The sequence below is a fragment of the Capsella rubella genome, unplaced genomic scaffold (genome assembly GCF_000375325.1).
Source record: "Capsella rubella cultivar Monte Gargano unplaced genomic scaffold, Caprub1_0 scaffold_3, whole genome shotgun sequence".
Classification (NCBI taxonomy): domain Eukaryota; kingdom Viridiplantae; phylum Streptophyta; class Magnoliopsida; order Brassicales; family Brassicaceae; genus Capsella; species Capsella rubella.
In genome coordinates this window covers 11,285,008-11,297,334 of record NW_006238921.1, presented here as the reverse complement: position 1 = coordinate 11,297,334, position 12,327 = coordinate 11,285,008, and the positions used below count along the sequence as shown (strand labels likewise).

General features: G+C 38.0%; 2 protein-coding genes and 1 pseudogene across 2 annotated transcripts; 1 reads left to right on the top strand and 2 right to left on the bottom strand.

Moving 5' to 3' along the window:
- Positions 1-1,327: 1,327 nt before the first annotated feature.
- LOC111831528 lies at positions 1,328-1,654 on the bottom strand. The gene has a single exon (XM_023786147.1). The coding sequence runs from the start codon at positions 1,652-1,654 to the stop codon at positions 1,328-1,330; it is 327 nt and encodes a 108-aa protein (XP_023641915.1).
- Positions 1,655-5,817: 4,163 nt separating this feature from the next.
- On the top strand, positions 5,818-6,336 carry LOC111831527. Its single transcript, XM_023786146.1, has 2 exons — positions 5,818-5,958; positions 6,115-6,336. The coding sequence occupies exons 1-2, from the start codon at positions 5,818-5,820 to the stop codon at positions 6,334-6,336; spliced, it is 363 nt and encodes a 120-aa protein (XP_023641914.1).
- A 4,533-nt stretch (positions 6,337-10,869) lies between these two features.
- The window catches only part of LOC111831526, a 4,943-nt pseudogene continuing 3,485 nt past the window's right edge, over positions 10,870-12,327 (bottom strand).

Sequence of the window (12,327 nt, the reverse complement as noted above, 5' to 3'; positions counted from 1 at the left end):
AAGTTTCAATGCTTTCGCCTTCAGTTCTTCTCTTCACGCTCAAAGTAGTCGATGGAGAAAGGCACACTGATCCTAGTCGATGATGAAGGATTGACGACGGGGAACGGCTCCACGGCGGAAAGAAAGAGTTAATAGGTAACTGCTGAGTCACCGGCTGTGGTTCGGGTGGAGTGGTATTGTCACCTCCACTCATCTGCATCAAAATATCAAAGTTCTGTTTCTAGGTATAACTTATTTTTTTCTTACGGCTGAAAAAAAATCTAATAGATAAAAAGAAGGGGAGAAAGTGAAAAGTTCACTACGATAAAATTATCGAAGATCATTTTTTTCAATAGAGTAAAGAAAAAAAGTTATAATGTTAACCAAAGAAAGAAGATACTCTACCTTTTAAAAATAAAATGGCTAAGGAACTAGAATATGATGGTTATTTGCATTGATAGTTAGCACGAGCTTCCTTTTATACCTTAAGAATTACTAAAATGATTCTCCTACTTTAATCTTATTTTGTTAATAAAATATCTTATAAATTTTGAAGTCAAAACACTTGAACGAGCTCTGTGTTATTTAGGCAGTTTATTAAAAATTTATAGAGTTAAGGTCATTGTGTTTCACAATAGACTCAATCTTAATTAATTTTTATTTTCGCTATTGATTCAATATTAATTTTTTTTATTTACACAACTGACTTAATCATAATTAGTTTTAGTTTCGTAGTTTAGTCATTCTTAATTTATTTTTATTTCCCTGATTGACTCAAAATATTAATTAATTTTTATTTCCGCTATTGACTCAGTCTTAATTATTTAATATTATTAGCAGAATTAATATTTTGAGTCAACCGCGAAAATAAAAATTAATTAAGAATGACTCTATTTTGAAAATAAAACTAATTAAGATTAAGCCAATTAAGTAAATAAAAATTAATTAAGATTGATTTGATAGCAAAAATAAAAATTAATTAAGGTTAAGTCAATCATGAAACACAATGACCTTAACTTTATAAATTTTCATTAAACTACCTAATAAACACGTAGTTTATTCAAGTGTTTTGACTTCAAAATTAATAAGATATCCATATTTTATTGACAATATTAAATTGAAGAAGGAGAATCATTTCAGTAGTTCGTAAAAACCCAGCATTCTATGATGTAAAACAAATGTTGTATGATAAAGATAACCAAAAATTGTATGATTAAAAAGGAAAAATAAAAGAAGGATTAGTAATTTAGTCACGCAAACCTTCCGAATTTCTTAGGATCATTTTGAACCTTTGCAAGTTGGGGACGCTTTGAAATCTTTTCCAATTCATCAGTAGTGTACACGTCGTTCACAAAGTCAAGGCAAAAGTATTCTCATTTCCATCAACTGAACTGCTGGAGGAGATATAACCATAAGAAAGAGGTATGTTCAAGAAGTCATTGAGATCGTTTTCCATTGAAACACTCTGGTAGTGTCTGCTTAAAGTTTCAATGATTTTGCCTTCAGTTCTTCTCTTCACGCTCAAAGTAGTCGATAGAGAAAGGCTCACTGATCCTAGTAGATGATGAAGGATTGACAACGGGTAAGGGCTCCAAGGCGGAAAGAAAGAGTTAATAGGTAATTGCTGAGTCATCGGCCGTGGTTCGGGAGGAGTGGTATTGCCGCCTCCACTCATCTGCATCAAAATATCAAAGTTATGTTTCTACGTATATCTTATTTTTTCTTACGGCTGAAAATAATAATCTAATAGATAAAAAGAATGGGGAAAAAGAGAAAAGTTCACTACGATTAAAATGAACGAAGATCATTCTTTTTCAATAGAGTAAAGAGAAAAATATATATAACGTTAACCAAAGAAAAAAGATACTCTACCTTTTAAAAAGAAAATTGCTAAGAAACTAGAATTTGATGGTTCTTTGCTTTGATAATTAGCACGAACGTCCTTTTATAGCTTAAGAATTACTAAACTGATTCTCCTACTTTAATCTTATTTTGTTAATAAAATATCTTATAAATTGTGAAATCAAAACACTTGAATAAACTCTGTGTTATTTAGGCAGTTTAATAAAAATTTATCAAGTTAAGGTCATTGTGTTTAACAATTGACTCAATCTTAATTAATTTTTATTCTCGCTATTGATTCAATATTAATTAATTTTTAGTTACATAATTGACTTAATCTTAATTTGTTTTAGTTTCGTAGTTGAGTCATTCTTAATTTATTTTTCTTTTCCCGATTGACTCAAAATATTAATTAATTTTTATTTTCGCTATTGACTCAATCTTCATTAATTAATATTAATAGCGAAAATTAATATTTTGATTCAACCCCGAAAATAAAAATCAATTAAGAATGACTCTATTCTAAAATAAAACTAATTAAGATTAAGTCAATTGTGTAAATAAAAATTAATTAAGATTCAATCAGTAGCAAAAATAAAAATTAATTAAGATTAAGTCAATCGTGAAACACAACGACCTTAACTTTCTAAAGTTTCATTAAACTACCTAATCAACACATAGTCTATTCAAGTGTTTTGACTTCAAAATTTATAAGATATCCATATTTTATTGACAATATTAGATTGAAGAAAGAGAATTATTGCAGTAGTTCCTAACCTATAAAAGAAGGCTCGTGCTAACTATCAAAGCAAAGAACAATCACATTCTAGTTTCTCAGACACTTTCTTTTTCTAAGGTAGAGTATCTTCACTCTTTGGTTACCGTTTTAATTTTATTTTCTCTTTACTCTTTTGAAAGTAAATGATCTTCAATAATTTTAATCATAGTAAACTGATTTTATTTTCCACATTCTTTTTATCTATTAGATTTTTTTCCCGTCGTAAGAAAAACTGTGTTATGCACAGAAACATAACTTTGATATTTTTATGTAGACAAATGGAGGCGACAATACCACTCCTCCCAAAGCAAGGTCGATGACTCAGCAGTCATATGTTTACTCCTCCTGCGGTCATTGAGCCCTTCTTCGTCGTCCAGTCCGACATAATCCACTAGGATCAATGTACCTTTCTCGGTCGAATACTTTGAGTGTGAAGAGAAAAGCTGAATGCGAAAGCATTGAACCTTTAAGAGGACACGAACAAAGTGTATCGATGGAAACTTGTCTCCATGAGTTACTGAACATACTTCTTTCTCCTAGTTATATCTCCCTTACTAGTTTGGTTGAAGGAGATGAGAATACTGTTGACCTCGAGTTTACCAAAGATGTGTATACTGCTGATAAATTGGAGAAGATTTCGAAGTGTCCCAAACTTGCAAGGGTTCAAAATGATCCTTAAGAAGTCACAAGGTATGGTTTTCTTTAGCATACAATGTTTGGTTTTTTTATCATACAATGTTTGGTTTGTTAGAATCTTAGCAAAAGAGAGTCAGCTCAACGTTCAAAAAAACAGAAAGGCACAAGTAACACCCTGTCCTGTGGGACTCCGCCACATGGCAGGGGTTCCCACGGGATGGGTTGTTACAATTATCGAGTTGGAAAGAAGAACAAAAAAATTTGAGAAGGAGAATGCTTTAATGACTAATAAGATGGCGATTTTAGAGGTGAGACATATGTCATATTGGGAACCATAAACTTTGTCATGTCTAAATGTTCATGTAAGGAAATTTTTGAACTTATATTATTGTTGCATGCAGAAAGATAAAACATTGATGGATAATGAGAAGAAGGAATTCAAGATTAGACTTGAATCGTTAGAGCAAGAGACAAAAACCTATAATGTTACGTCATCTTAATTATTTTTAATATTTTTTTGGCTAGTTCTTTAGTAATTGTTTTTATTATGTATAAACAAATGATTCGATTGCATACAGAAATCGATTGGCTAAAGGTGACAACAACGTTGACTGGAGAAGTGATAGTAGAAGCCCAATCGCTGAAGATGGTTCAGGCTGATAACAAACGACTGACTGTGGAAGTCAAGCAGCTTAAGATGTCAGCAAGTGAAATGATGCAAAGCCACAACCAGTTTGATAGATCAAACATGCATCAAACTGATCCAAACATGCCCCAACAACTTAACATCAGCGAATCCAATAAGCAACATACTAATTAAAGGGAGTAGAGGTGACTTGAAAATCATGTGGGATCAAGATTTTTACTTTTGGTAACGATTGTTACTTTTGGCTGGATAGAATTTGACTTTAAAATTTTAGTAGCTAAGAATTTGGCTGTAGATGCTTTGGCTATTAAAATTTTACTGTAAAAATATGATTGGTAATGAACAACTTTTAAAGCTGCGTGTCACGGCCCATTTACATGAACACCCATTCGGGCCGGACAATGAAGGAAACCCACTAAACACTTGGCATTTTCAGCCTTTTTATGGAAGGAGTCTCAAAAGACTTTGTATTAATAGGGGTGAGATCCCTGATTTGTAATCATCCATCATTTTTATCAATAATAGAGCGATTCAGTAATTACTTGTCTTTTCTCGAGTTTTCGTTCATTCTAGGTCCTTTTCTCATGAAGGGTTGGAATTCTTGATGGGAGTTAGGCTACCTAGTCCATTTATTCGAGACAAAGAGAGTCTAGGGCCGCACGGTTTGATCCCAAACGATTAAAGTCTGTGACACGTGGTATCGGAGCCAGGTTCGTTCAAACGAAAGGAAGTTACTAAAAGATGGTGGGTCGTGATGAAGACATTGTTACCCAGTGGCGGAGACCGTTGACGCCAATGCTTTGAGGAAGACGAGTAAGCGCGACAAGAGCAGGGTTCGTAATGAGATCATATCCATGGGTGCCGTGGTGAACGAGTTGGGGGAGAGGGTCGACCGTATCGAGTACTTAGCCACTGAACTCGGAAAAACTGTGTTCTCCGAGCTTCGTGGAATCAAGGAGAACATGGGGGAAATTGAGAGTTAATTCATCCAACTGGAAGAGAAGATGATGGAAACGGCTGAAGCATTGCAAGTATGCATCGAGGCGATGCAAAACGACCTTACCTTTGCATGAAGGCAGTTTCCGGTGCGGGGACTAGCAACGCAGGTTCAGGTAGACTAGACTATCCGCGACCATCCTTATTAGATGGGGTACGAGATGCCAAAAAGTTGAGAATTTCTTGTGGCAAATGGAGCAGTACTTTGACAATCTCTGGCTCGAAGTCGAGACTACATAGATAAAAGCTACCAAATTGTACCTTACTGATACGGCAATGTTACGGTGGCGGAGGTACTATGCAGACATTTAGCGGGGCACATGTCGGGTAGACACTTGGGAGGAGTTCAAGAAGGAGCTCAAGCGTCAATTCTACCCTGAGAATGTGGTGTATGAGGCATGGAGGATGCTAAGAGAACTTTGGCAAAAGGGTATGATGAGCGACTATGTGAAGGAGTTCACAACCCTCATGTTGCAAATTCTGAATTTTTCTGATCGAGACTTGGTGTTTCAAATGAAGAAGATGAATTTACCAAATGATTTTCTAAGCTGGTCGATTTGTTAATTGAATCAAAGGAAGGTATCGGTATAGGTAAATCATGGTTTAATTTGATTAATTAAACCAAAAATCCTATTTTATTAAGAACTCCCCCTCTCTCTTTTTTACAGTCGTTGTTTGAATCTAAGAAAAGAGATAGTGAAAAGGAGAAGGAGAAGTTCACTTGTGAGAAGGAGAGGGTTAGCTTTGCTTTGGTGTATAAAGAAGAAGAAGTTGATTCGTCACATCTTGGGAGAAAAGGGTTACGACGTATCAAATCTTATCCAAAGTTTGATGAAAGACTTCTTTTCTGTGGCAAAGTGGGACCTGCAGAGGTTGTAAGTACGATCGTGGTTTAATATGTTATCTGATCGGCACCAAATTTTGTGGTAAGCTTCGTGAAATGAGATATGAAGTCCGGGAGCGTAGAAGATGGCAAACACATGGGAAGATCCTACGGATTTTGCCCGGCTTTTCATGGAAAAATCCCGCAAAGCGTGTGAATAAGTGGGCCGATGAGAAACGAGGGCCATTGGATTTCAAAGTATGTAATCGAGTCATGGTGAAACTTCTTCCCCAACGATTCAAAATTTTCCGGAGTATGCACAAGGGACTTCTCTGAGGATATGAGGGGCCATTCGAAGTAATAGCCAAGATAGGGAAAGTTTCATACAAACTAGATCTACTTGGAACTTTGAAGATCCATCCGGCTTTCCATGTGAGTATGCTCAAGCCATATCATGGAGACGTCGAGGACAAACATCGTGGAGTGTCGTCTCAAGCACCACCAATTATGACGAAGTCTTACGACAAAGAGATTGAGGAAGTACTCTCGTCAAAAGTGGTTCGGAAATGTGGTGTTCCCCGGCGAACACACTTCCTCATCAAATGGAAGGGTTTACCAGAAGCAGAGGCTTCATGAGAACCAGAAGACGAGTTATGGAAATTCCTAGAGAAACTAAAGTCATCTAAGACGAAGAAGACGTCGCCGAATTAGGTGGGGGAGGATATCACGACCCAATTACATGAACACCCATTTTGGGTCGGATTTCTTGTGGGGAGTTAAGTTGCCTAGTCCATTTATTCGAGACAAAGAGAATCTAGGGCCACACGGTTTGATTCCAAACGATCAAATCCGTGACATACGGCTGTTATTTATTATTATATTTGTTATTATTTTATATTAATAAGAAATATAAATTATTGTAGAAATGAATTTATAAAACAATTTAATGACTACTTTTTGATTATTAATGACTAATTACTCCCTATATAAACATAAATTTCATAACTCTTTTACATCATCATTATTGATGATGGTGAAAATAAAAATAGTTATTATTGAAATGGATATTAAAAGAACAAGAAAAAAATGAGAGTAATTAATTTATAAAGAATAAAATATAAAAATATATTTTATAAACTTGTGGAAAGGTTTCTAACGCTTCCAAAAAATGACTTTCAATGCTTTAAAAAAAATAAAAGCTAAAAAGTTTGATTGAAAAATTAATGGCTGTAGAATCACAAGAGTTCATGCAGCACAAGAAACTAACATAACCTACAACCAAGGGTGGAATAAGATTTAAACCTAGTGGCAGATTAAAACTAACATATTAGTGCAGCCATGTTATTAGATACCTGCAAGATAGTGCAACCATGTTATCAATGGACAACATTGGCTGAATAATGTCCATTCTGTTGTCAAAGGAAGGAAAGAAAGCTGATGAGCTTCCTCAAGTTTCCAGTATGTTTCCTGTTGATGTAAGGAACTCTTTCATGTATGTAATTATAACACAAGTGAATAAAGAATATAACTAGTTATTAGAGAGATATATATATATATCACTGAACAAGAGACAAAACCCAAAACTCTTTTTAAAAAGATTGAGATCCCGAAAGAGAACCTCCTAAGCTCTCAATTGCTTGGATGTATACCGAAATACAGATCTTATATAATTCCCTGAAACGTTACTCTCTATTAAAACTAGCATAAATATCATGTTACCTAGAGAAGAGAATCTTCGTAGAGGAGGAAGAATCTGAGATGCGAAGCTTCTTGATTCGGATATGAGGAAGTGGAAACGACGGAGACGGAGGAGATTGGGACGGTGACATGGCCAGAGTGTTTCAGTTTGAATTTCTTGAAGAAGATCATCGGACAAGCATCGCCGTAGATGACGAGGGTTTTAATCTCCACCATAGAAGGAAGCACCACACAAACCTCTCTCTTTTTTTCCCGGCGGCTGAACTTTGAGAGCAAGGACTCATCTTTTTTTTGTATTGTAATTAGGTTTAGTTTTATTTTCTTGGGTTTTAATATGTATTTAGTTTTTGTAAAAAAAAAATTAATGGCAGTTACGTAATACAAAAAAAAACCACATGGGCTTTTGTCATTTACTTAAGTTTTTGAGCTACTCTAATTCTAACAAATTTTGAAGGGCCTGGTTATTAACAAACATTTACTTGCTAGTTTTTTTATTTATTTCAATCTATATCAAAGTGGGTTTGTTAGGTTTGTAGCAGTAGTTGACAAAATAATTAAAAGCTGAGGACCAATAAGTTAAAAATTAGATGTGCAACAATATGTGATATGATCTGACAAAAATAGCCCTATCCCTGCGGAAAAGAAGCAATGAGTGTTTGTTTAATAAACATCTCTGACATAAAAAAATTTGGGGGAACTGTCTGACACACGCAGAGAATATTGGCAAAGATACGCACACCTCCAGCATTAAATGATGTCGACGATATCTTCAAACATATTGGATATCATTATGTTTATTCGATATCATTATGATTAGTCAATAATTCCAGATAACAATTAGTATGTATACTAAAGTCACAAGTCTTATCTTATAAATTAAAAAATTATTAGTAAATACAACAAGGTATTCACTAACTACACATTTGACATTTTAGAAAAGTATGTAGACAAAAACATAACATTGTGGATATTAGATAACAAAAGCATTAGAAGATTATGTATTTATTATCAGGCAAAAGAGGCGAGCTATGTGATCATGATCATTAGATGATTGGCACTCGTGACATCTTTTAATGAGAAATGCAATGTAACCAAACACGTCTTTTAAGTCCTAGTAATGGCTAATTTTACAAAGTAAAAATTATCGTAGGTTGATAATTTTTACAACTAATAAGTTTTACTGTCGATTAGCTTCCGGTTTAATAATTCTTATGTTATACTGGTAACTATTAGAATGAGAAGAAATCCGGTAAGTGTTATGTTATACCAATAACTAGTATAATAATAACATAGATTTATTTCTAAAATGTGTCCCAGAGAGTGGCACCTAGAGCATCATCTCCTCGATGTTCGCTGCGACCATTAGCATGTTTACATTTTTGTTACCAGTTTAAACTGAATAAAACAGATTTATTTAATAACAACAGATTTATTTGATAACAAAATTATTATCGACTAACCTTATATTGGAAAACCGAAAATGACATGCCTTATACTGGGAAACCGAATATTGTGACATGCCTTATATTGGGACATGACATGAGTTAGTAGGATAACAATCATGCTTATATTGGCAAACCAAATAAAAACAAATTTATTTGTGAAAGAACCCATCCCATTTTTTTTTCTTTTAAGCATGCAAACAATCCGGATTAACCCCTTTAAAGCAACCCAGACAATTTTACTAACACAACCAACTCAACGTAACCAGCGGAAGACTTAAACAAAAATCCAATCAAACCATTCCATTAATCCAACAAGTTCAACTATCAATATTCCAGAAACGAATTCATCCTAACATGCTTCTAAATTCCATTCTAGCATCCTAACAAATCCTACAATCATCTAAACACCAATGAGCGCCTAGATCATCCTCCTCTCCTCGCCATGATTCCACGGATCACACTTTGCTTTTACCTGCATCAAAGAAAGAGATGCATAAGTATTTCATAAATACTTAGTGAGGCAATCATACCACCACTGGCTATACACACAAGCACATTCAACCATTATCCAAGGAAAAGAACCAAACAACCAATAAAAGATAGACCAGAATCGCTTCTGACTATCGGTGTCGATCGACACCCTCCACTGGTGTCGATCGACACTCGCTGTCGACCCTCGCGGACGACACCGGTCTCGACACTCCAATCGTAAGACGCAGTTATCCTCGCGCGATGAAACGTTGGTGTCGAGCGACACCCACCCTTGGTGTCGATCGACACCGACTCTCTGCAGACGCTCCAACTGCGTTTCTCACTGGATTTCTTCTCCAAAAGACCACCACGATAAGAACGAGTCTCCAAAGGATTCCACAGGCATCAATCATCAAATAAACAGCCAAACAAGCAAAGGAAATCAATCAAACAATCATCAAAACCCTAAAACAATGATCAAACATGCTTAGATAAGCCTGGTCATGCACTCACCTCTTTAAACAAGAAGAACAGCAACGAAAACAAGGAAGAACAAGGAAGGATCTGTCTCCTCTAACACCACACAACACTGATCTAGCCTCTACTAGCCTTAAACCACCAAGAACACCACCAAGCACCACCAAAGACTCACAAAAACCCTCAGAAGCTCTAGAACCTTTTTTTTTCTATCTCTGGAAGTGTTAAAAAGCGGCTGGGAAGAGACAACACACGACCTTCCCTCTTTTAAGCACGACCTAGGGTTAACCAACCCAAACCAAGCCTCCATTGAACCGACGATTTAAAAACTTAAACCGTCAAACCCACAATTACTAGTGTCGATCGACACCCGACCACAGTGTCGATCGACACCACCCGGATTTCCAGACACGGGCGTTACAATTCTCCCCCACTAACTAGGATTCATCCCCGAATCCTCCAACACAACCGTCAGTACACAACTGACCTCACCGAGGCCCCTATCTAATCAATATACTCGCGTTCCAGACCCTATTTGCTCATACACACCCACCTCCCCCGTCCATAGGTCGCAACCCGTGGATCATACCGGCTCGTCCTCAGGCCTCAGCCTTAGACTACGGTATCCAGGAAGCCTCACCACTTCCCCCGCTCTCAGGTCGCAACCCTCAAGTCATACCGGCTCACTATTAGGCCACCCGCCTTCTAGCTACGGTATCCGGGAAGTCACACGCTCGCTCTCGGGTCGTCACCCTCAAGCGTGCACTCGAATCGTCATCCGAGGCCATCACATCATATCCGAGCAAATAAGTCTAAACGCCCCCGAGCATATCTCTCGATCAGATATACCTCCCGTGGTCCACTTATAACATCGCAATGCTATACTAACCACCACCCCGAGACTTTCCAAAAATAGAACCGTCAAACCCGACACTTTCTATTTTTAGAAACTCACACATATTTCTCTTACACATGACACAACAAGTCAAATCCAAGAAATATTCATCTTATTAATCTCCAATGTCATAATCATTACACCAAAAATGAGAATACAAAAGAGATACAACAAAAACCAAACTCAAAAACCAAATAAGCCAACGGTGTACTCCTCGACCTGCTTGTCAAACCACTTCCGGAACCTTGCCTTCATCCTGGCCACTGGCTCCCACGTCTCCTCCAAGACTCCATCACAGTCCCACTGGACTCTCATCAAAGGAATCTTCTTACATCGAAGTTCCTTTACCCGCCTCTCGAGAACCCTCACTGGCCTCGCCTCCAAGGTCATGCTAGGCTGAAGATCCGCCTGGATCGTAGCCAACACCTCATCATCCTTGTGAAGACACTTCCTCAGCATCGACACGTGGAATACCTTATGAAAAGCATGCATTACCTCAGGTAACTCCAACCGATAAGCCACCGGTCCAACCCGCTCCACAATCCTGAAAGGACCCATAAACCTCGGACTCAGCTTAGTCTCGGTAAGGGACCTGTTAGGACCACGCAACATCGCCATCTTGAGATACACCATATCTCCAACCTCAAACTCCAACTCTTTACGCCTCTTATCAGCATAACACTTCTGCCGATCCTGCGCCTCTCTCATGTTCAGCTTCAGAACCCGAATCTTCTCTGAAGTCTCCTGAACGAAATCCGCACCATAAATGCTCCTCTCCCCCACTTGAGTCCAGCATAGAGGTGTCCGACATGGCCTCCCATACAACGCCTCATAAGCAAACTCCACCAAGCTCAAGTGATCTGCCCACTGACCACCCCAGTCCAACACACACATCCTCAACAGATCCTCAAGTGTCTGAATGGTCCGCTCAGACTGCCCGTCTGTCTGAGGGTGGTAAGTCGTGCTCAAATGCACCTTAGTACACATCTCCTTCTGGAAAGCCTTCCAGAACGCCGAAGTGAACTTCGAATCCCGGTCTGACACAATACTGGCCGGTACTCCATGAAGTCTCACAATCTCCTGCACATACTTCTTAGCTAGCACTGCCGCTCCATCGGTTTTCTTGATAGCCAAGAAATGTGCAGACTTAGTCAAACGGTCCACAATGACCCAAATGGCATCCTTGAACCGAGACACTGGCAACCCCACCACGAAATCCATCGTGATCATGTCCCATTTCCACTCTGGAATAGGGAGACTCTGCAATAATCCACTCGGCACCTGATGCTCAGCCTTCACTAGCTGACATACATCGCACTCAGAGACCCATTTAGCCACATCCCTCTTCATCCCGACCCAATGATAATACCGCTTCAGATCTCGGTACATCTTGGTCGCTTCTGAATGAATAGAGAACCTACTCGCATGAGCCTCACTCAAGATCTCACGTCTCAACTCCTCATCCTTGGGCAAACAAACTCGCCCATGCACAAGGATAGTCCCATTGGCTGCAACCTGATACTCTGACTCAGTATCCTTAGAAGTATTAACCAGCCCTGCATCCTTCTCCTGAGCCGCTCGAACTCTGGTCAGAAGGTCTGCTCGGTTAGCTGCTTCTAACCCCAGTGGCTCCTGAGAAAT

Coding starts and splice junctions, on each gene's coding strand:
- LOC111831527 (XM_023786146.1), top strand. CDS start 5,818: ATGAGATATGAAGTCCGGGAGCGTAGAAGATGGCAAACACATGGGAAG. Junction 5,959..6,114: donor GAGGGCCATTGGATTTCAAA/GTATGTAATCGA, acceptor GGAACTTTGAAG/ATCCATCCGGCTTTCCATGT.
- LOC111831528 (XM_023786147.1), bottom strand. CDS start 1,654: ATGAGTGGAGGCGGCAATACCACTCCTCCCGAACCACGGCCGATGACT.